The sequence below is a fragment of the Apteryx mantelli genome, chromosome Z (assembly GCF_036417845.1).
Source record: "Apteryx mantelli isolate bAptMan1 chromosome Z, bAptMan1.hap1, whole genome shotgun sequence".
Taxonomy (NCBI): Eukaryota; Metazoa; Chordata; class Aves; order Apterygiformes; family Apterygidae; genus Apteryx; species Apteryx mantelli.
The window spans coordinates 87,077,691-87,099,333 of NC_090020.1; the positions used below are offsets into that span (position 1 = coordinate 87,077,691).

Sequence of the window (21,643 nt, forward strand, 5' to 3'; positions counted from 1 at the left end):
CAGGCTCAATAGGCTAAATAATGAGGCCTCAGGAATTACTCCACAGAATTTATTTTTTCGGACCGTAGTGATCAGCAGTGCTGGTTTTCTAAAGGACAGTTATGTCTCTTTCTGCTCTTTCTCCCAGCTGACTTGGAGGCGGATTTAAAGGAGCTGGCGTATTCCGCCTTGGCGGGCGTACGACGGTTGCAGGTGTCGCAACGTTTTGGGGCAGGAGGAGAGGCAGGGAAGGATGTCAAGGGTAGGCTGTAAATCCAAGGCCGGGTATCAGGAGTGCTTTTGAGTAATCAAAGTTAGTAAAAATTAAATAAAAAACAGATTCAGTTACAGCTTTCTTACAGTTTAATTCTTATGCCCGAGCTGTTGGCTACCGAAGTGGGGAGCTGACAGTATAATCGATTTTGCTAAGGGTTTTTTTCTTTTTGGAGTGATACAATTCAGTATACAAGAGTCAAGTAGACTGGAAAAGGATATTAAACTTGCTGACCAGCCTCCGAGGCCACATAACCCCCCACTGAGTTCACAGATTTATTACAGCACGGAGTTACCAGCATCTCTAGAAGCAGTGACAGAAAAGGAGGAGGAAATGTTTCCGATACAGATTTTATACTGAGGTGTGCAACGACAGTTGAGTTGCCATGTAACACATGAAGTAATATCTAATTTAGCGGTTACTTCCTGTGCTGGCCATTGAAAAGTGGCCTCAATTCTTCTTTTTCCTCACTAGAAGAGCTCTTCTCTCAGGTGTTGCTAAAACAAGTTTTCAGAGCTGCCTAGGGAGCTGCCCAGATGAGAAGGGGATAAGGATTTTTTTCATTGTTCATGGAACTTCTATAGGAAATAATTTCTCAGAAATAATACTTTCATTAAAGAGAGAATCTATAGGCAACTACAGGAAGATTTAGCATCACTTAGCCAGATAAATTCTTGTCAGTCACCCGTGTTTATAAAAACTGTAGTCCTTTTACCTACAGGGTAATCCTTTCCTTTAAAAACAATCTGCAATTTCTGCATACACAATAAAGAAATAAAGCTTTTAGTCCAGGTGTGAAAGTACATTTTGGAGGGAATTGAACAGTAATTAACACCGAGCAAGGAGAATCTGTATCCCTAACATACTTAACGAATTCATAACCAGAAAAAAAGTATGAACCTATTGCCTCTTATTCTTTATTTGTCAATTATTGAATAGTTATTGATCACTCGTTTGTTTTCCTTTTTCATAGCTGTACAATAACTTGTAATGTTGTAAGTTTTATTACTATCTATTATAACAAATGACCTTTCCCAAAACTTACAGCAGTTGTGGGAATAAGTGACCTCGATACTACGGTGAGCGTTTCTGAACACCCAAATGCAGTCTGTATGCGAGGCTCAGCGCACTTAGCCCTCGTCCGTTCCCCCCCACCATTATTCAGCCCATTTATTTAAGGATTTGCTACTTTTCGGTGTAAAATGGTGTGGGACATGTTAATGCATGTGGTCTGTTCAATGCACAAGCGCGTGCCTGGCTGCAGCAAAGCTAAGCTCCTGCTGCGCGAGGATTTTGTTCACCGTAAATGGGGACATCGGGTGCAGCAGGCGCGTGGGCAGGAGCTCTCCTCGCGGACCGTCTTGGGGGGGGAAAGGCAGGCGTGCGTCGGGGCTGTGTTTTCGGTGCCAAGCCCGAGCAGAGCCCAAGCAGCCTCCACGTGGGCAGGCAGGACTCGGGGCACCCACGCTACCTCCCCGGAGCCGGCCGGGTCCCACTCCTGGCTCTCCCTGCCCCTTGTCCGGTAGATGTGGTCTTGCCGGACGTCTCGTCTTTGACTGGATTTTGCTTCCTTTGACCTGTTTAGCTAATACCAACCGCCGTTTGGAGGCGGGCGCTCTGGCGGTGTGGGTAACTGCAGCTAAACGTCTAACTTGAAGAGAAAGAAACTTCAGGCGAGTGCCGTGACGAGAGTTACCGCGCTGTAAATTCCCACTCGCCTCTTGCACTCAATCCCTTGCGGTTGCCACGTGTTGCAGCTCGTTTGAGGAATACTGCTGTGAGAACATTTTCATTGATTTTAAAAAAGAAGAAATAACCAATTAAAAAACCCCAGTCTGCATTAAATACGCGCTTTGGGCAGTGAATTGGAGCTGTATTGAAAGGGTGCCCGAAGGGATGAAGCAGCTCTTTCGTGAATGGATTTGTCTGGAGTGTTTTAATGTCGCCGAATACCGTGGTCAACCTGCCACCTATTTACCTCTCCGTTTACCGTGGACATTTTGCTGTCGTTTAGTAGACATAACGACCAGAGACATACTTCTGACAGGGGGGAAATACAGGAACGTTTCACTAGTTAAGAGCTAGAGGAGTGAGGAGGGCTGGGCATCGCGGGTACCGTTCCCGTGTCCCTGTTCAGCACCACCGCCGTGACAGCCGGGTGGCACGGTGTCCTGCTGGAGACCATGACATGCACATGTCTGCACCTAGAGCTCTGGCCGTTGCTCCCGCTCAGGTGAGGCAGGTCTCTGCTGGACTTGCACGCTGTCGTTTCTAAAGAAGCCTAAATAACTGTATTTAAAAAAAAAAAGTGGAAAAGCTGATAGTTTTTTTTCCAAACACAGTGACTTTGCACCATTGAATGCAAACAGCTGCACACAGACTAACTCTCTGTAGATTTACAGTTTTAAGGAAATGTTTTTCAAAGCTTTTAAAATTATGAGGAGATTGACTTCTAAATTTCCTCTGGTTTTGAGAACCTTGATTTTAATGCTTGTAACTCTTGGAAGAACATGGTGAAAGCGGAAAGAACAAGCAGCAGCGGGGAGTGCTGCAGCAGGTCGGGATTTGGCCGGGAATTAGGGAAGACGTGGAAACGGCTGGTGATGATTAGGAAATTAGAGCGAGGAACAGCGTGACTGGAAAATCAAGGCTGAGTTCAAAAATTATGGCACAATGTCATTTTTTCACAGAGTCCACAGGGCAGAGGACACTTCTAGAAGGATAATTAAGTCCCCAAACCCTACGATTCTGGCAGCGAGCGCTGATCCTGTTAGCTTTGCCTACTCCATTTGAGTTAGCGAACGCTTTTGTTTAAAGTCTCCAGTCACTTGGGAACTATGGATTTGTGTGTTTTGTGAGTACATTGAAGGCTATGAAGTCAAAGGTTAAAAATACTGCAATGCTCAAAATATGTATGTGGTGGTGTTCCAGCTAGTTTGCTTTAAAGCTTCTATGAGTAAAGGTGGAGCTGAAAGGGAGCAGTTGCACCTCAACAAAAACTGTTTCAGCCCAAGTGCCTCTTGCTGTGACAAAGTCCCATAGCTATTATGGTTTCATCTCTGCTCACATAACTTAGAATAAATTTTAGCCAAATGGTATCCTGGCAAAATACACTTTGAGTGGAAAGAGCAGGAAATTTATTGGAATAAATGGTTGCAAGTCTAGTGACAGCTGCTTAAATAGCAAATGAGAAAAATTTGACTTTCTGAGAATACATTTAGCAAGTCACCTAAGGACTGAGAAGTTTTACAGGTTTGAGCCACCGCGTACTCCAATTGTAAACTTTCACATAGAAGTGAGAAAATGTAGGCAGATGAAAAGCAGATTTTTTGTAAGTTTAACTCTTATTATAAAATAGTATTTTACTAACAGTAAATACCATTTACTAACAGTAAGTAGGAAAAGGGAATGTTCCATAAAAGATACAGTATCCCAATTTCTTCTTAATTCACTGTCAGGCTTTAATTCAAGTAGTCTAATTAGAATTTTTAATAGCTTTTTCTTTCAATAGTGATGATTTTAATGAAATTAAGAATTTTGAAGAGCAGCATCTGTAGGAGAGCGCAGTACCTGTCTTATCACTCTTTGGTGCTATGAGCCATATGGTGTTATCAAGATACAAATTTTTCTTTTCCTAAGTTTCTAATGTTTAAAAAAGACAGATCTGGAAACTGCATTGTTTTAGTGCAGTTCACTGCTAAGAATTGCATCAAACTTACACGTTTCCTAGGGAAATATTGTCACTTGTCCTATCTGCTTTTAAAATCGGTTTTAATAATATTTGATTTTACTCTCCTTTTTTTAGAACCCAAAGTCATGCCTGAAACGTGCAGTCAGAAGCCGTTCCTCTGATCAGTTCGTGGCAGTGGGCTGTAGGTTTTCCCGTGCCGGGGTAATAAATGTGCTTCGTTCGGGGAGGGGGTACGTGCCAGGCTGCGGGGAAGGTGGCTTGCCCCGCTGCTGGGAGCGTGCATGTGGGGTACGTACCCAGCACGGGCCACCACCACCACCGTGCTTCGATCTACGCGATGGGGACCCGCCTGGCGCCGATGCAGCCCCGTCCCACGGCTCCTCTCGGACGGTAACGCGGCCCAGAGGCCTCCGTCACCTCGTTGGATTCTGCCAAACCTGCTGCACCGCGTCGGCGTTCCTCCCTGAAGCCTTCTGGCACTCCTGAAATTAGCTGGGGTTGTTAATGGCCCGTTAGATCCACCTCTAGCTAGAGCTCCTCCAGCTTTTCCCTTCCCGGGCGCTCTGGTCGTGCAGTCTCCTGCTGGATCTCAGACCACACTCAGTGGCTTGTTATTGCTCATCGTGTTTTAATTCTGTCTTTCTAGCAGTTTATACAGCCCCTCCGATTAAAGGTATGATTTACGTGTTGAAGGTTGGTTAGGTGAAGCCCACCTGATGCATGGTAACCTATTCCGTGTTTGGGGTTTCTGGAAAACGTTCCAAGTTTTTTCTTCCTGTACAGTGCTCCCTGGATATCGGCTGGGATATCGGCCCAAACTTCCTCGCCTCTACTGAATATCGGTCTTGAGGGATTTGTGGTTCAAGATCCGAACCTTTACGGTGCTCCACAGCAGTGAGCATGTGTAAATCGAGAGATCGGTTATGTGTCCATGTGAACTTTTTTTCTAGATTCCTGTTCATACTGTGTATTTTTACACAAATGATCTGTAAGTATTAGTATACCCCTTTTAGTAGGAATTTAAAATAATTATATTTAATTTCGTATCTCACAAAATACTACTTAAGAACCTGAAGAAAATATTTAGCACTTTCTTCTTCCATTTTCGTAGATGTGGATATCCTAGTCGTACTCATAATTCACATTTTCAATTATTTTCCTAGAAGTTAAGGCATGAAGCTTAGCCTTTAGCTGTTGAAGCCTCTTTTAAAACTGTACTTGACAAGGAGATTGGAATTTCAGTAATAATACCCTGTTGTCTAACACATACTAATGCGTATCTTCTGAGGTGGTGCTGCGGTATTATAAACCTCTAAAAGATCAATGACATTAGATTCACAGATGAAAAATTACTGCTGGTATTAGGGACTGACTGGTTTATATGTAAGGGGGTAATTAATTGCCATTTGGATTTTGATGGTGCCCTGTGAAAATCTTGAACTGACAAGCACATTCCTAAAGTGAGAGCATAAATCAAATGTTTGTAAGCATCTGGGTGCCTGGAAAGTAGGCTGGATTGATTTGGGGAGCTCCAAGTGCATACTTTAATAAAAGCGATAGTTTGGAGGGAGTATGAGACCAGTTCTTGCTGTTCTGTATAGTGTCCTGACATGTCCAGGATCCGCAGCCATACGTCTGAGAAACGTTTGAAAACATCCTGTAACACTTGACTGGCTGCAGCTGTCATCTAATTTTTTCTGGATTAAGTTTGGTCAGGAAAGAAGCTGCCTCATTTTCTGGTTGTCATTTGCCCAGGAAGTAAAAGCAAATTGTAATGAAGGACTCACAGCGGGAGAAACTCCTAACAAATGAGAGGCGCATATTGACGGACAGCCAGCATGCTGCTTCAGTGATAAATGTATTTTTATACGCTGCTGCTCAAGGTCACTCTCTGCGCTCGTATGCTGGCTGTCAAATCACACAAGTCACATTTTAATACTGCGTAATTGTAATGGTTGATGCAAGATTATGTTACAGTAAGATTAAAAATTAAGTTATATTTTTTATTAAGTTAAAGTCAAAGCCCAAGTATTAAATTTTTTATCTTGATATTATTGAGAAGCCACTTGAAGGACAGGAAGAAAATTAATTTAAAGATGCAAATATACTCTTTTCTCCATACAGTCCTGAAATTTCTACTGCAATTGTCAGTATACTTGAACTATCATAGAAATTTAATTATTAAATGTGCTAAAGTTTTTACTATTAACTTAAAATTATTTTAGATATTTCCACGAAGTTGCTTGGAGAGTAGGGAATTTAATTATTTTTTTTAATGTTTGTGGAGATACTTGAAGGGGTGTCTTGAAAGAATTAACTTGTAGTCTGACTACTGAGGCCAAGTTTTGTGCAAGACCCAGGAGCTCTGCCCAGAAAGCTGCTTCCCTTTGCTTTTCCGAGAGGTGCTCGGTACATCGGTGCGGAGACGTGGCTGGCATGCCCGTGTTGGGGGGCTGCACCGCTGTTGAGGAAGACCCGTCAGGTCCATGCGCATCAGTGTATGTACTATATATTATTCGCGATTAAGTATAGAACTGTCAAGCTTTGCATTATTCAGAATCCATCTATTTCTGTAAAAAAACAAATGAAATATAGTAAAGAACTGCGTAGATGATACTTGCGTGGGGGTGAGTTGGTAGCTGATTTCTGCCGTATGTAGGTAAGAGCACGGGTGGGCCTGGGTCCCTGCTGGTGTCTGTGCCCGCTGTAATGCTCTTATACCCGCACCGGCAATCTGCTGAAGGACAAGAGCTGTTGGATCCCAGAAACCTTTAGACTACAGGTTAATATTAAAGAGGCATAGCTATAGCAACCTTCTGTTTGGAATTAAAGGTCAGTAACGTAATGGAAATTTGGTAGCTTCCTATCATCTGTTGAAAATCCGGATATTCCTCTCCGCTGTGGGTACGTGTCTTAAGTGTGTATATTCTGAAATAAGTAAATTTGCCCCATGAAACATCTAAGTAGTGCATGAAGAACTGTTTAATAAAACAAGACAAATGTGCTAGAGCCTAAAAAGGAACGCTGCTGCAAACAAAGATAAGATTCACAATCTCCCGAGGAAAGAGAAAAATGGGTCCTGGGTGTAGTACGCTGCAGCCGTGTTGAGGTGCTGTTAATCTCTTTAGTGACTCTGAAACCGAGAAGAGAAGGTGCTGAGATAACTTGTTTACCTTTACAGCATACATATGTATAGATATGTATATGTGTGTGTGTGTAGGTATGTATATATATAGCCTTTGTAAGTATGTGTTTTTATATATTCATTTCATAGATTTGCCATTTTTATCTTCATTTCAAAGACTGATATTTATTCCCCTGAGTGATTTGGGTTCTACATACGTTGGAGGTCCCTGTACCCTAATTTAACATTGAAATTCAACCTACAGTTTTTAATTGCAAAAGAAAATTTTTATTGGGGGGATATGGAGTTGCTCGGTATGTGCCACTTCCAGAGGAGACCTCCGAGACGTATGTGCCGCTTGGTAAATCACCACTGTCCTGGTTTTCTCTTCATAGCTTGTTTCTGGTTACGTTATTTGTAACATGATGCTAAAAAAGCCAGAAACAACTGATCTATGAGACCGAGCTTTATGTATTGATAAGATCCGTTCTGAACGGATTTGGGGGGGGGGGTTTGTTTGTTTGTTTTGGTTGGGGGCAGGGGGCAAGTGGAGGGGGAGCTGCTTTTTTCTAGCAATCTGCAGAGCACTTTTTGTCAAGTCAGCGCTTCAGCTGTGAAGTGCCTTTTGGTAGGCTTTGCCTTCAGAGCAGCGAGCTCTGCGTTCTGCTCTTGGCGGGGTTGCGGTTAGGTCTGCGTCCCCAGCGCCCTGCCAGGAGGTGGCCGTGGCGGGGCACGGAGTGACTGCTGCGTTTGCCCCCAAAGTCCTGGTCCGGGACTCGCCGCAGATCCGTGAGGGACCTGCAGAATCCTCTGGGTTTGTTTTTTTTTTTTTTTTTTAATCTTCAAATAACCAGTGCTTGTTCAGAGATTATTTGTACCCCGTGCAAAAGCTGGGGCTGATAGTTTTATGCCTGCCCAAGCTAAAAGCAGGGGGGTCTCCTGAAGGGTTTTGTTTGGCTGGGACAAATTCTTGTTCGCTGCCTTTCCCACACCGTGTTAGTTGGCAGGGCAGCGCTTCTGGGGGCTGCATCAGGCACGCCACTCCCTCAGCAAGAAAAGTTTTGTTTCCTTTTATTTAAGGTACCCCTTGAGGCTTGGGAAATAAATATCTAATAGCAAGGGCAGTAAAATATTAATATATTTCTAAAGTTGTGCATAATTCATCTGGTTATCAGCTTAAAGTACACATTTCAGTGTACTTATTAAAATAAAATTGCTGCAGTGATACAGAACCTTTATTTCTTACATCACCTTTAACAGAAAAATACAGTTCGACGTAGGGCTTGGCAAATATTGGACTTAGAATTAGGTTGTCATAGCTTCAGTATATCATGTGTTAAAGGACGACAACGGTGGCAGGTGCAGAAGTCAAATAGTCTCCCAGGAGCATCCTCCCATTAAAAAACAATTGGTTGGGCAGAAGGAAGCGACAAACAGCTGCACTTTGTCCCACCGTGTCTCCTGCTCAAAATTAAGACTATTCCCAAACCGGTATTGCATGGCTTTTTGCATACTTTTCATTGTGTACTGATATAACTACTTCAGAGCGGGAAGACTGCAAATCGTCAGTGACTTAGGAGACTAACGAAGCAGCAGGGTTTTGTCACGTATTTGCTGTTGAAGCGTTAGTGTCGTAGCCTGTTCACGCGGCCTGCGGCGGCGGCGCTGAGCCCCCCAGCAAGGTCTGCACGCCCGGTAGCTGGGTGCAGGCGCAGTATTGTGAATGAGCAACAGCAAATGCTTTTGTCGTGCTTAGTCCTTGGCCTAGGAAGAAGGAAGGTGAGCATTGGAAAGCAGGCATTTAGATAGCGCACTAAAAAAAAATCTTTACTTTAAAGGATTAGCATCAATTAGAGAAGCACTTGTTTTAAATAACAAAGCACACTGACTCCCTCGAGGATTGTAGTTATTGGAACACATTTTCGGTAGTAAAGAGAGCAACAAGTGCGCTAGTCCCTATTGATTTCCCACCTTTGTATTACCAAAACATTCTTTATTGACAGGTATTACTTGCTTGTTAAGTGCTAGATGGATCTAAACATTGGATCATCTAATTAATTGCCCTTTCAAATTTTCATACTAAGCAGTAAGGATTATATAAAGACGTGGGTTTGAGGTTCTATTTAAGTTCACTCCCTGTTTACATGATATAGAATAAATATATTAATGGATTCTTAATATAAAGTTCATTTTAAGTGCAGTGTATTGTCTTCGTAGGTCTTCGTCTTCTGTCGTGTCCCAGAGCTGGCCAAAGGGGCACTTCTGTTATTCTCAGAGCTTAATTTAATTCTGAGTGTTGCAAAATCTTTTTTGAAAACATTCAAATCATGCCATTTTAAGGTTGGCACAGAGCCTCCTAATGCAGAAAGAGCAGCTACTGTGTATTTTTGAAGAAATACTTTGATTTCTTTGTGCACTTCTAATACTACAATTTTAATTATGATAATCCAATACAAAGTCGTATTTTCAAAAAGAAAATTGCATATGTCATCTTGAATTTAAAAAACCTGAATGCACTACCTTTTCTTGGTTGGTCCTGCGCTCAATATTCCTATTTATTTGGCTGCGTTTCTTCTCCCTTTCATTAGCTATCTTGCAGCAGTTGCAGATTCTTCTGTCCATTGTAAGGCCGTTCACAGCCTGCTTTTTCCGGTAACTCTGCCTGTGTCTCCTCTTACGCCGACAACTGCGCTACCACATTGGCTTCCTTGGCCTTGGCCACCGCCGTTTGTCTGGTCCATCACGCCTCAATACCTTCTACAGCTCAGTACCGCTAATCCTCTATTCGGGATTTCTAAAGAAAGGCAGGATTTGCTGGACTGGATGTAAGAAATCAGCACTTAACGGCTGAAGTAAACTCACGCCCCAGAGGGAAGAGTCCCAGTTCTGGTAGATGTTCAGAAGCTTTATACCCCTGGGGAAGGTAAGGAGCTATCAGGGTTTGCCAGCGTTAAGATCTCCAAAGCATTAGAAAACACGTAATACAGAAGAGTCCTCATCTTGTGTAAAGCATCTGCATATTTTTGCAACTGTTAAACAATAACCGCAAGGAACTAGTAAAAGCCCTTAACTGTGACTCTGACCACAGGTTGACACGTGGAATAATTTTTCACTGCATTTCTGACATATGTGTTTATTTTGTTGGAAATTTTGAACAAGTCGTTTAACCCTTGGGGGACCATATTTATAAGTGCACAATGAGAGGCATTTGCTGATGCTCACATGAGAAATCGGTGGCAGAACCAGGAATAAAAAATAGGAGTCTTGCATTCTCCTCAAGGTGTGAATTGCTTCCATAAAGCTGGGTACCGTCATTTGGTTTAGGAGAATAATGGCAGCAGGGTATGTCATGTTAAATATTGTGAAAGCTTGTCCTGAGCTAGGAGTCCATAACTTGGCCTTGGAAAATGTTTTTGATGGCAAAGGATGTGTATCATGAATGTGTCATCGGCTGCTATGAAAAGTATATATTTTAAATGATAGTTTAAGCTATATGCGAGATAACTCTAAGTACATTCCAGCTGTTGAGTGTTACTTCTGAAAAAATCCCCTTACGCTTCATCTACTATATAAGGTTTGAACTTTCAATTACATTTATAATGGCAGTCATCCAAAGTATTTTACTTGCATGCTCCTAGTTAAATGAAGATTGGACGTACCGGGTTATGTGGACCGGGGTGGGAGGAGCGGGGCTGCCAGCCCCCGCGTTCCCGGAGTTCCCCGCGCTCCAGCAGGGCAATGCGGGTGCTTCATCCCAAGGCTTGCACCCCGGTGCTTCGGTACTGGCGGGTGCATTTCCCTTGTAAACATGCATGGATCCTTAAATATCGCAATGGAAATACAGCATCATTTGCTGGAGGAGAGCGCCGTGAGTTGGGAGCGGAGGAGCGCCGCCGTCGCTGTGCCCAATGCCGGTGCGTGGAGCTGGCTCTGCGCCGTCGGCGCCTCGCAGGTGGCCAGCGTCTGCCCCACGCTGGCTTGGGACCGCTCCCCAAAGTCAGAAACTCCGTGTTTCTGCAAAAATATTATTGCATTCCCTGTGCTATTTGAATGAAGCCTGTGGTTTCTCGCTGCGGTTTCTCTGTGCGTGGCGCTTGATGCTCAGCTTAAAGCAGCGACGGTGGCATGAATGCAAAACACCACGTTACCCCAGGCTGCGGAGAAGCTGCGGGTGAAGTGACTGGCGTGGAAGAACGGTGAGCATCCCGTGCGCTCTCCAAGCTGCGTTCCTGGGCTTTGAAACGCCTCTGGTGCTGTTACCGGGAAGCCAGCAAAACAAGCTGACAAATCTAAATTTCTAAATTGGAGTGTATTTTTGTAAAGACTCTTTTGTAAGGCAGGAGTTGAGGGATGGCTGGGTTTTCTTTTTTCTTTTTTTTTTCCCTCTCTCCAGTTCGAACTTCTGATCATTCCCTGCCTGCCACTTCGCCGAGTGAATGCTTTTATAGACATGCAATTTACAGCCTACTTTTTGGTGTATAAGTATTATGTTTTTAAAAAATTCCAGCTAAAGGCATGTTTATGTTCATATACCTGACAAATGACTTTGATTTAAAAACTGAAATTTGGCAGAGAATTTGTTCATACAATGGTTTCATTAAGTTTTATCGGCTAAGCAGCTATTAAGACTTTTAAAAGAAATTGTCAAGATATTTAAAACGGAGCTGCAGGTGCTTAAGTTCCACTAGATGAGTGATTTTAAAGGGTACTTTCATGTTTTGGGTTGGCCAGAGGCATCTGAGTGCCCTGAGGAAATCCGAGCACAAGTCCCACGTGCAAAATGGCAAGAGTTCAGTTTTGCTGTCAGTATCCTCACTGGCTGAGACTGACTCATTTTCCTCATTTCTAATTTTAATGTTCTCAACCACTTCTGGAAGTAGCTGTGCCACTCCGGGGTCGCCAGCACGTGGGGCAGCAACACGTGCCGGGACATGGCCATGCCGCCTCTTGGGTACTGCTCCATGCCGCGATGGGTTCACCCACCTTGAAAATGCGTAGAGACTGCCTTAAGCAGCTAAACTTGTTTTTCATTTTGTTCCGCATTATTCTCTTTGGCCTGAACCCCCTTTATTTGATATTTGCTGGTGTACAATAAGCGTATAGGCTTTGGAGACTTGGGCAGAAAGCGCTGCGATGGCTTCAAGCGAGCAGAAGCAGTGTCTGTAGTCGTCCTGGCCTCCCACGGCCAGGAGAAGCAACACGCGGAGAAAAAGAGGCTTCCTTTGCTTTTCAGAGGTATTTGCCGATTGACAGAATGTCAATCAGAGAATAATTAGTACTAGAATAGCAGAAAATGCACAACTTGTTCTCTGTATTTCTGCAGGGATCGCTTGCTAAGGCTGCAGTAAGTATATAGGTAGGAGGCTGTGACTGTGGTACTGGTATAGTATATTCCTGGGTATCTTTCATGTAATGCTTCAACTGACATTGCAGAAAAATTATCACTGGAATTCCTGGCAAAAACCAAACAACCTGTGACCTCAGTGCAGGCGAGGAGGGAGCTGCACCCTTTCTGGAGGTGCTTTCTCCTCATGTCCTTGATAAAAGGATATTTCATAGTAGGAAACAATGAAGGAAAAGACTGGGAGAAAAGGATTCAGGACTTAAATATAAATCTTGACTAGACCCTTCCTTGAAGTTTAATATTAGAGATAAGCCACGTACAGGTTGTAGATGTTTTCTTAGTTGCAAAGAGCCCTAAGATATGATGGTGAAATAGCAGGAAGATGTTGCAGTAGTTTTTTGAGACCTCTTCTTCCAGGGCTTTTGAACATAGTAGTTAATTTTTCCTGACTATAATGATCTATTTCTGTCTTTTCAAAATGTTTCTAGAAGTTCGTATACGATTACATTTGTGTTTGCTTAAAGGTCTGTGCAATATCATTGTGGTGCTGAGTAATGAAGCTTCTAAGTTACTGTCCTCTCCCCCTCTTGTTAGACTATCCATGGCCATAAAGGACCCATAACTGCTGTAGCTTTCGCCCCTGATGGCCGGTACCTTGCCACATACTCCAATTCAGACAGTCACCTCTCCTTCTGGCAGGTAAGGATTCAATATTACCTGAGTCTGTGTGCACACATATTGCTGATGAAGCAATGCTGGGGACATTTTTTTACATTGTTCACTAATAGTATAGTACATAAGGAAACACTGGTCATGGTACATGAAAATAACTGCAAACAGGAAAATCCCCAAAGTCAAGCCTCAGCTCAGCAGTTCGGTTTGCAGACAGCTCCACGGAGCTGTGCCGCCCTGACTGCGCTTGCCTCTGGTCTTACCCGGAGCTAGTGTGCTCCTCTGGCTGCTCACACCCCCTTCAGATGAGGGGTAAATTGGCAAAAACATATAGTTTCTTTGTTTTTTTTAATCCATTTTTGCTGCTTTTCGGTTTGAGTGTCAGTCAGACTTCATAAGTTTTTGTGTAATGAGCTATGGGTTGCACAAAGGTGTGTAGACGTGGACTACATCCAGTACAATTCTTGCAGCGTGAGCTCTTCAGGAGCTCTGTCTTTTCCAATTTATTATAACACCATACAACCATCTTTGAATTTATTTTATGGCTCCCACAGTGTCCAAGCACTGTTGTCCAGAACTAAGCCGCAGCCCTTGGACCTTCCAGCTTGCTCCTGTGGGGTTCTGCTTCTCCTTCCCTCTCCCTCCACCCAATTTGGGCACGTCAGGTGCCCAAAGTTAGGTCCCATGAAACTCCCCCGTGGTCCCCAGCAGCTCCCCCAGCTTCACGGAGGTGTTTGAGACCGACTGTTGGAGTCGGGCCTGATCCCCGAGTCCCGGGGAGCTTGTGAGCTGCGGCTGTTCCCTCTTTGTTCTTTGACGTTTGGGGAGATCGCTTTGAATATCAGTGCCTCTCTGTAAGGGTTTTCTCTATTGCCGCTGCTATACAAACATTCCTTGCAGGTATAGCTGTCCTGGGGGATGGGGACTGTTTGCATACAGATTAGTATGCCGCTTCCAGGCAGCCAAGGAATATTCTTAAATATTTCACTTTTTCATATTTGATATTTCAATTTAAATACGGTACTATTGTCATATTTCAATTTCATATATCTAAAATGTCCAAATGATAAAATTAAGAGCCATGTAGGAGACACCCAACTAGTTCTGCACAGGCCAAGACAGCTACTTCTGCTCTGAGTCCCTGTCCCAGTAGGCAGCTTTCTCCTCTAATTTCTGGAACCTGATAAATTCAAAGAGAGAAAGAGATTCTTAGAATTTTTTTTTAGTATTTTTTAAGCATGATGCAAAGCTATTAAGATGATCACTGATTCCTGTTCTTGCCGTGCCCAAGCCCTTCTTCCCGGCTGGCACAACTGCTCTGCTTCCTCTGCGCTTTGCTGTAGTGCATGGTGCAGAGATGATGTTCATGTCTGTAATAACGCTGAAAACAGGAGAGCTGAGATATAAACAATATAAGGAGGGTCTGAAATAGAAGGAAAATCAGGCCACCATTTTATAAAATATTTGCAGGTTTCTTGTTTTTAACATATGAGCAGTCTTTTTCATTGTAATCTGATGTCAGTAAGAGGGTTTTTTGTCAATTATGAATATACATGCAGCTTGATTCAACAGATAACCAAGGCAATGCTGCCTACATTCCCTAAGCAGGGTCGGATGTGGGGGGTGGGGGGTGTTGGTTTTTGTTTTTTCCTTTCAAATGGCTTTAGACTTATAAATGCGTTTGGAAACAACTGATCTGATTGAGCAATGTGCACAGACTGTCAAAATCATTATGAGTCTTAGAGCAATCAGACTATAAAATTGGACTCAGTATACCCCTAGTTATCAGGTATATATTTTAAGCTACTTCCCCAGTTTTCTGGAGTCATTCGGTAGTTCTACAGGTGCCATAAAAAGTATTAAATTATTATCCATCACCATACAGTGAGCTTTCTGAAACAGTAAATGAGAACTGCAAAAATATTCATCCATCAGTTACATTTATTCAGTTTAAATAGGGAAAATCTGGAAAGCAATCAGACTTATTGATTTTGATTTTTTTACCAGATCTTTTAAAATTGGAAAAGAAAAAGTCTATATCCAGGCGTGAATTTTAAATGGTGAATTTGCCACATTCCTTCCAGGTGTATAAATGTTCATGTTAAACTAGCCTTTACATAAAGAGTTAAATATACCTACACATTTAGTTTTAAAATGTGACCTCGTGCACTAGTGATTTTTTCCCTTCTGTGTTCTATTTGGCACTATTATTAATGCAGGAAAATCAGTAACATTAGTCATCTTAAAAGGGTTATTACTCAAGATGATTTAAATTGTGAAAATGTCAGTGGTGCTTGCATGCTCCCTGCTAGAGATGCCATGATTTACACTCTCTGACACCGTTCTGCTGCTGAGAAGAGCCAGAAAAAAAGTAATGGCTTACACTTTGCACTGATCAGAATTCAGAACAGGACATCAGCAATAACACGCCTTAAATGTTCGGAGATTTGCCAAGGTTTCGGGTGTCGCGTCCTAGGTGCACAGCCAGACCGTCACCTGCCTGTTTTACGAAGGTCCGAGGGCTCTAAGGCGTGTGCATGGAAAGGTTTTCAGGAAGGGCAGAATTTTGTATATTTTGGTGGGTTAGAGGAACCCAGTGAATATCATTTTTAAAAACATGGGACCAGACAACATACATCAGTAGTAATTGGCCTGCTTTCTGGAGAATGTAACTCAACAGATCTCTTCAGACGTTGAACAGCTGAATGATTTACTTACAGAGCAGAACATGAACAAAGCTCTTGCTATTTGTGCTGTTTGTACCCATCTCGAGGACCATTCTTCCTTCATTCTGCTCTGTTGTCGCTATGGTTTTGACTGATAAAAATATTCTAGCGTAAATGTAATCTTATCAATATTTTATGGGTTTTTCCTTAAATTCTGAATAAATTCTTTGTTATTAAAGACATAAAGCATAGGCAGTATTTTCAAAGTACTGAATAAACTGTATAATATTCCTAGCTGATTTATTGATTTAGATTTCACAATTGAATTTGAAATAGATACAATCAAGGAAAACATTAATAAGAAAAGATATGGGACAAACTGAGAGATCCAAATTGTCACTCAGTTGCTAAACTTTACTGAGTTCTACGCACAGGTGAGAAGTTTAGCAGATTCTTGGCTGTACTTTATTTTTCCATTTAGTCGTATAAAATAGTCACCTTTACCTTGTGTTGGAGGGATAAAAGAGACGTGCAGTGGTATAGGCTTACGTAGCAAGGGTGACTGAGGCTGGGCCGGGCGCGGGGCGGCTCACCGCCGGTGCTCACGCCGGCTCTCTGTGCAGATGAACACCTCGCTGCTGGGCAGCATCGGCATGCTGAACTCGGCGCCCCAGCTCCGCTGCATCAAGACCTACCAGGTGCCGCCGGTGCAGCCCGCTTCCCCGGGCTCCCACAACGCCCTCAAGCTGGCCCGCCTCATCTGGACGTCCAACCGCAACGTTATCCTCATGGCTCACGACGGCAAGGAGCATCGCTTCATGGTCTAGAGCCGATCCGCCCGCCGTGGCAACGCGTCTCTGTTTTACGGTTCCTCACAGTTCTCCCCTTTTCTTTCTCTGTGTCCCTCGAACGCTGGCTCGACCCCGCCGCACCCAGGCAGGGACCAGCCAGGCTGCCCATTTCCGCACGCTCCCGGCGCCGGCCGGCAGCACGGGGACGGGGAAGGGGGACAGCTTTGGGGAACGGGCCCGGTGCACGGAAAAGGGAGGAGCGGGTGGCGCGGGGGTCGCCTCCGCGTTTGCGGGAATCCCGACCCCGGCTGCGAAGCTGGGCTGCCTCCAGCCCCGTCTCGTTGCACGGTGAATTAACAGCAGCAGCCCGAATTACAAATACTGGGTTTTTTTTGTTTGGGGATTCTCAAGGAATCTCGGTGTTTACCAAAAAGGCTCTATGTTTACATGTACTTTCTTCTCGTGACCGCTGGCGTGTTCAGAGTTGTCCGGGGCGGTTTGCTGCCGGGGGCCGGGCTGCCTTGGCAGCCGGGAGGAATTGCATTTTCGGGCGCGCGTGGTCACTGTTCCTAGCCCAAGAGGCGTATTTGCTCATCAAAAGCTTAAGTTCTTAAGTGAATGGGAAGTGCTGATGTACTCAGTCACTGTTTGCTGTAATCTGGAAGAAAGAATAATGTAAATAAAAAAAAAATCTCTTGAAGATGGAATAGCAAACTTGAAAAAAGGAATATTTATACATAAAGCTGTTTTTTGCTACAAATGCAGGTATTTATTTAAAAAAAAAAAAAGACCTTTTTCTTCCATAAGTCGCTCCCATTTATGCTGGAACTTGCAGGGAAATTAGAATCCGCCTGTCTGCCCCGGCATGTTACTGTGTAAGTTGCTGCAGTCACAGATACTCACGTTTTGGCTTCGCTGAAGGATGAAAGGGTGAGATGCAAGCCCTCAAGTGAGACGGGACAAATGTCGTTGGTATTTAGCAATTCAGACAAGAAAAATTATGAAAAAATATGTAAAAGGTAAGTCATTTGAATGGATATATTGAAAGATATTCCTATGTAGTATTTGTTGTAACTGTGTTTCCCTCTTCTTACATATCTAATTTTGTGAAATATTTAATAGTGTGAAAATGTTTATGCTCACAGTAAAAAAAAAAAAAAAAAAATCCATAAAATACTATTTTATTTAAACATATTGATGTATATGTTTGTATAGCTTTTTCTTTGCCATTTTTGTCTGAAATGCTCACGGAAGGTGGCTGTCTTTACATGATAAAGTAAAAAAGGTACTTGCAGAATCCTCCCTCCCCCAGAAAAGAATAAATGAATTTTTAAAATGGCTTCTAAATATAAAAAGCATTGATTTTTTTTTTATTTTTTTTAAGGTGGTCTGTGTAGTAGGCAGTACATGAAAGTGAGAATTACAGTCCAGAAGCTACATATCTGTTTACTGTTTAAAAAAAATAACAAAAGGTAAGAAATTAAGACCATTAGGAATGTTTAACACAAACTGCTGTAAATTTTACTCTTTTTTAACTCTGGCCAGAATGTAGTGTATAATGGAAAAAACTGTAGTAGAATATCAGGGTTTTTCTAGGTGAACCAGTGCAATATGCATGTACACTGTGTTTATAAAAATATATATGTAACCGCCAAGATTGGGGGGGGGGGCGGGGAAGCCAACAGACTTCATCTGTGGAATGAAATACTATACTCCTATGTTTAAGTTATACGCATACGAGGAAAGCTGAAGGTACGCTTCAGACGTGCTCCCCTAGGTATTCCAGGATCCTATCCCTTCTGTTACAGTATATTTCCAAGTATATATATATATATATTTATATATATACACACATGGGTGTGTGTTTATGTTCGGAAACAAAACGCAGCCCCAGTGGGAATGTTTGACCATACCCCTCAAATGATTTTCTTGGTCGTATAGTGAAAGAACATTTTGAATTATATATACGTAAAAATGTTCGTTTTAAGCAAGCAGTATAGTGCTTTTTTTTTTAATTGCAAAAGAGAGGTAGTAATTTTCTTCCTGTCCTGAGAATTAGCTAAATATAGCAAAGCTATAAAGCATTAATAATGAAAGCTATCTTAGCTGTATTTGTAGAGGACGATGATCCCTCAAAACTTCTCATAGTGTTCATATCTAAAAACAATCAAGAGTTCAGTCCAATCCCCTTCAAAAAGGAGTCGGGCCTCTGCAGGCCAATGCGGGGATAGTGCTGTATGGCAAGGAAATGGCAAAATCCTTGATGGAAATATCTTGCTGTTTAAGTGGCGTTTGCGCATTAGTTAAACCCCTACTTGAGTGACTTTGTTAAGCCTGGTCCTCAACTTCTTCGCAGCCTCGATCTCAGCACTGCAGTAAAATTTGTATTGTCATTCCGGTGTAAGCTTTTAGTGTTTTATTGATTTGTTAGTACTGTATTTGGACTTGTCCTTGTGAATGTAGAGACGTATATGGCTTCATTGGCAGTTTGCAAGCAAAAGATGACATGATGAGACACCTGTATGAAAATGTTGTAATGAATGAAGTCTCCATGTATGGCAAGTGATTAAAACGTCTGCCTCTCAAGCAGCTCCTGGTGATCCACTCCCCGTCCGCTCTGTGTATTAAACACCCTGGTGTACATATGCGTGTGAAATAAAACTGGACTGTACTGAAGAATTCTGTGGTTTCTGGCATCAACCTCATGACATGTAAATAATTTCTCGTTGCTGATTTATTGGACAGTAATCTTAATTTTTTTCACCGTAGCCAATTTTCTTTTCATTTGAAAATCAGAATAAATGACGTGCCATGAGTGCACATAGGGAATCACGTTAAAGGCTCTGACGCCCTTCATAACAAAAGACGAAGCCAGGAAGGTGCTGAGAATAAAATTCTCTCAGCTCCCAGAACAATGCAGCTAAACCAAACAAAGGAGTATTAATCTTCCAAAAATTCATCAACACCGGTGGTGTTTGCAAGGTGATGCTCTCTCCTCGTCATCCGGGTTCAGGTTCCTCCAAAGGAAGGAAGTGGTTGAAGCAAATTAAGCAGTGACATGTTCTGACATTACTGCTGTCCTTTGAAAGCTGCACTGGGATTACTAAGTGTATTTATTGGAACATTGTGTTTGGATTTGAATTTGCAGTCCGCATCATAAATAAAAATAAAAATCACAATTGCTTTTTCTGCAGAAAAAGCCCAAGTAGCTCACGGCTCGCAGAGGTGCATGATGCAGGCTTGCACGGCAGGCTGTCGGTGTCCGAGGAAAAGTTTGAATTGAGCCAGACATTACCTAATAAGACCTCAACACAAAAAAACACAAAGGAATTGGTTGCAACCCGTGTGAATTCTCAGTTTCCAAGGTGTGTGCACGTGCTGAAATATCAGCGGCTTCGGTATTTTCTTATAGGTAAAATCTGTTCGATAGCAGCTCTATTGATGGTCCCGTGCACTGATCAAACGTGGAAAGGGCATGACATTAATCGGAAGGTAAAGCCAGGCAGCGCCGGCTGAACTCTCACCTTTCCCCTCTCGGCTGACAGGCAGAGCTGAGTGCTGAAAAATCAATACTTAGGAGCCAGGAGGGAAATATTTCCAACCTCTAACTAGAGAATGTATTTTGACAAGGCCAAGATAATCCAAGCTGCACAGGAGAAAGAGAAAAGAAGACTCATTTTTAAAGCTTGACACTTCAAGGTGTTTTTGTACGACGGTTTAGAGAGAGCATCGATACATACAAATACCAAAGGTCAAAAAGAAAAGCCAGAAGAATTTCAAAAATTAGATGCGCTTTTTGCTGTTTACTTCGCAAAATATAAAGACCGTTTGATTTGTGTATAGATGTGTTTAAATGTAGTGATCTCAGTATTTACTACATCCCCTTCATTTAATAGAAATTAAAGGAGACCAAAGCCTATATTGTACCTTAAGCAATTTAGCTATAAAAGTATGTGCTTACTTCCTGCTGTATATCTGCATTCAAGGACATTAATTGTTTTTGATTTGGCATAATTGCATTTTGATGCAAAATGATCAATATTTTTTTTCATTTATGCAGCATCATTTCTTGATAATTTAATATCTGGCTCTGGACTTGAGCGCTAGAGGAAACGGTCAAAAATGTTGCCGTCGTCCTTTCACCGCTTACCCAAAGCTTTGTCGCGGCTGGGCACTGTCCGCTGCCGGTGCCGGCGTCCGTGGCCGAGCTGCTGCCGGCACCCCCTGCTCTTCCGCAGCGTGGCCCCTTTCCAGCTCACCGATGCACCATTTTTATGGCAGCAGTGAAGAGGTCGCAGCCAAAGGTAGAGAGGGACAAGAACGAGGTTAGGGAGAGCAGGGGCAGAAGCAGCCGCATTGCAGGTCAGAACTGGAGAGGTGCAGCGCTGGTGCCCGGTGGGAGCGCGAGGAGCATCCCTCGCGGCTGGGCAGCGCCACGCCGGGCTGCTGACCGCTTGCGACCCAGGAGAGCGGAGGCGGATGAGGGGTCGGAGGAGATCAAATGAGAAGGTGTTCTCGTCTCCCAGCTTGAAAGAGCATGCATTAAGGCTCCTTGGAAAAGAGCCAGCATGAGGGAAGGTGATAGAGACAAGGAGCAATGTACTTGTACATTATTAATTACGTATGCACGATGGTCTCCAAACTGTCACACAATATTCTGCTTGCACTGGTACAGTGGAGATGGTCTATCCGCTAGTTAGTGTTATTTGGAGTAAGATACTGGAAATGAGAGGTCACTGGAGATTTTTAGAAAAAACTGTAGCAGGAGCTTCAAATTTGTTGCTTTTAGTTGCATAAAATATGAAGGAAGACTCCCCTGCTTTTCAGTGTCACTGTTCCTCTGCCACCAGGTTTGTGGCATCTTTACTTGGCTAAAAAGAGCCTCTCTTCTGGAGTTGTGTTGGTAACTCTTGCCTCTCGGACTGAAGATTTCCTAAGGAGAAATTCCAGCCTCGGCCCCCCGTGCCCGAACTCGTGCTGATTTCAACAGCGTTTCATTCAGAGCGTGCGTGTTTGTTTGTTTTATGTCCTCTTCAAAATATGTCAGTCATGCTTAAAAACAAAGCTATTTGAAAATGCAGACCACTGAGGTCAGTGTAAAC

At 43.0% G+C, this 21,643-nt stretch overlaps 1 protein-coding gene across 5 annotated transcripts in view; it reads left to right on the forward strand.

The window, feature by feature from the left end:
- The window catches only part of WDR7 (WD repeat domain 7), a 174,695-nt gene extending 155,391 nt beyond the window's left edge, over nt 1–19,304 (forward strand). The window contains exons 26-29 of one of the 5 annotated variants that reach the window (XM_067316403.1): nt 13,007–13,111; nt 16,374–17,826; nt 17,926–18,013; nt 19,005–19,304. In XM_067316403.1, the coding sequence (XP_067172504.1) occupies nt 13,007–13,111; nt 16,374–16,577 (309 nt within the window). In that variant the 3' untranslated portion in view covers nt 16,578–17,826; nt 17,926–18,013; nt 19,005–19,304. Of the gene's footprint in view, nt 1–13,006; nt 13,112–16,373; nt 18,014–19,004 lie in introns of all 5 variants that reach the window. The other 4 variants (XM_067316405.1, XM_067316404.1, XM_067316401.1 and 1 more) reach the window with 4 other exon arrangements.
- Nucleotides 19,305–21,643: the final 2,339 nt, after the last annotated feature.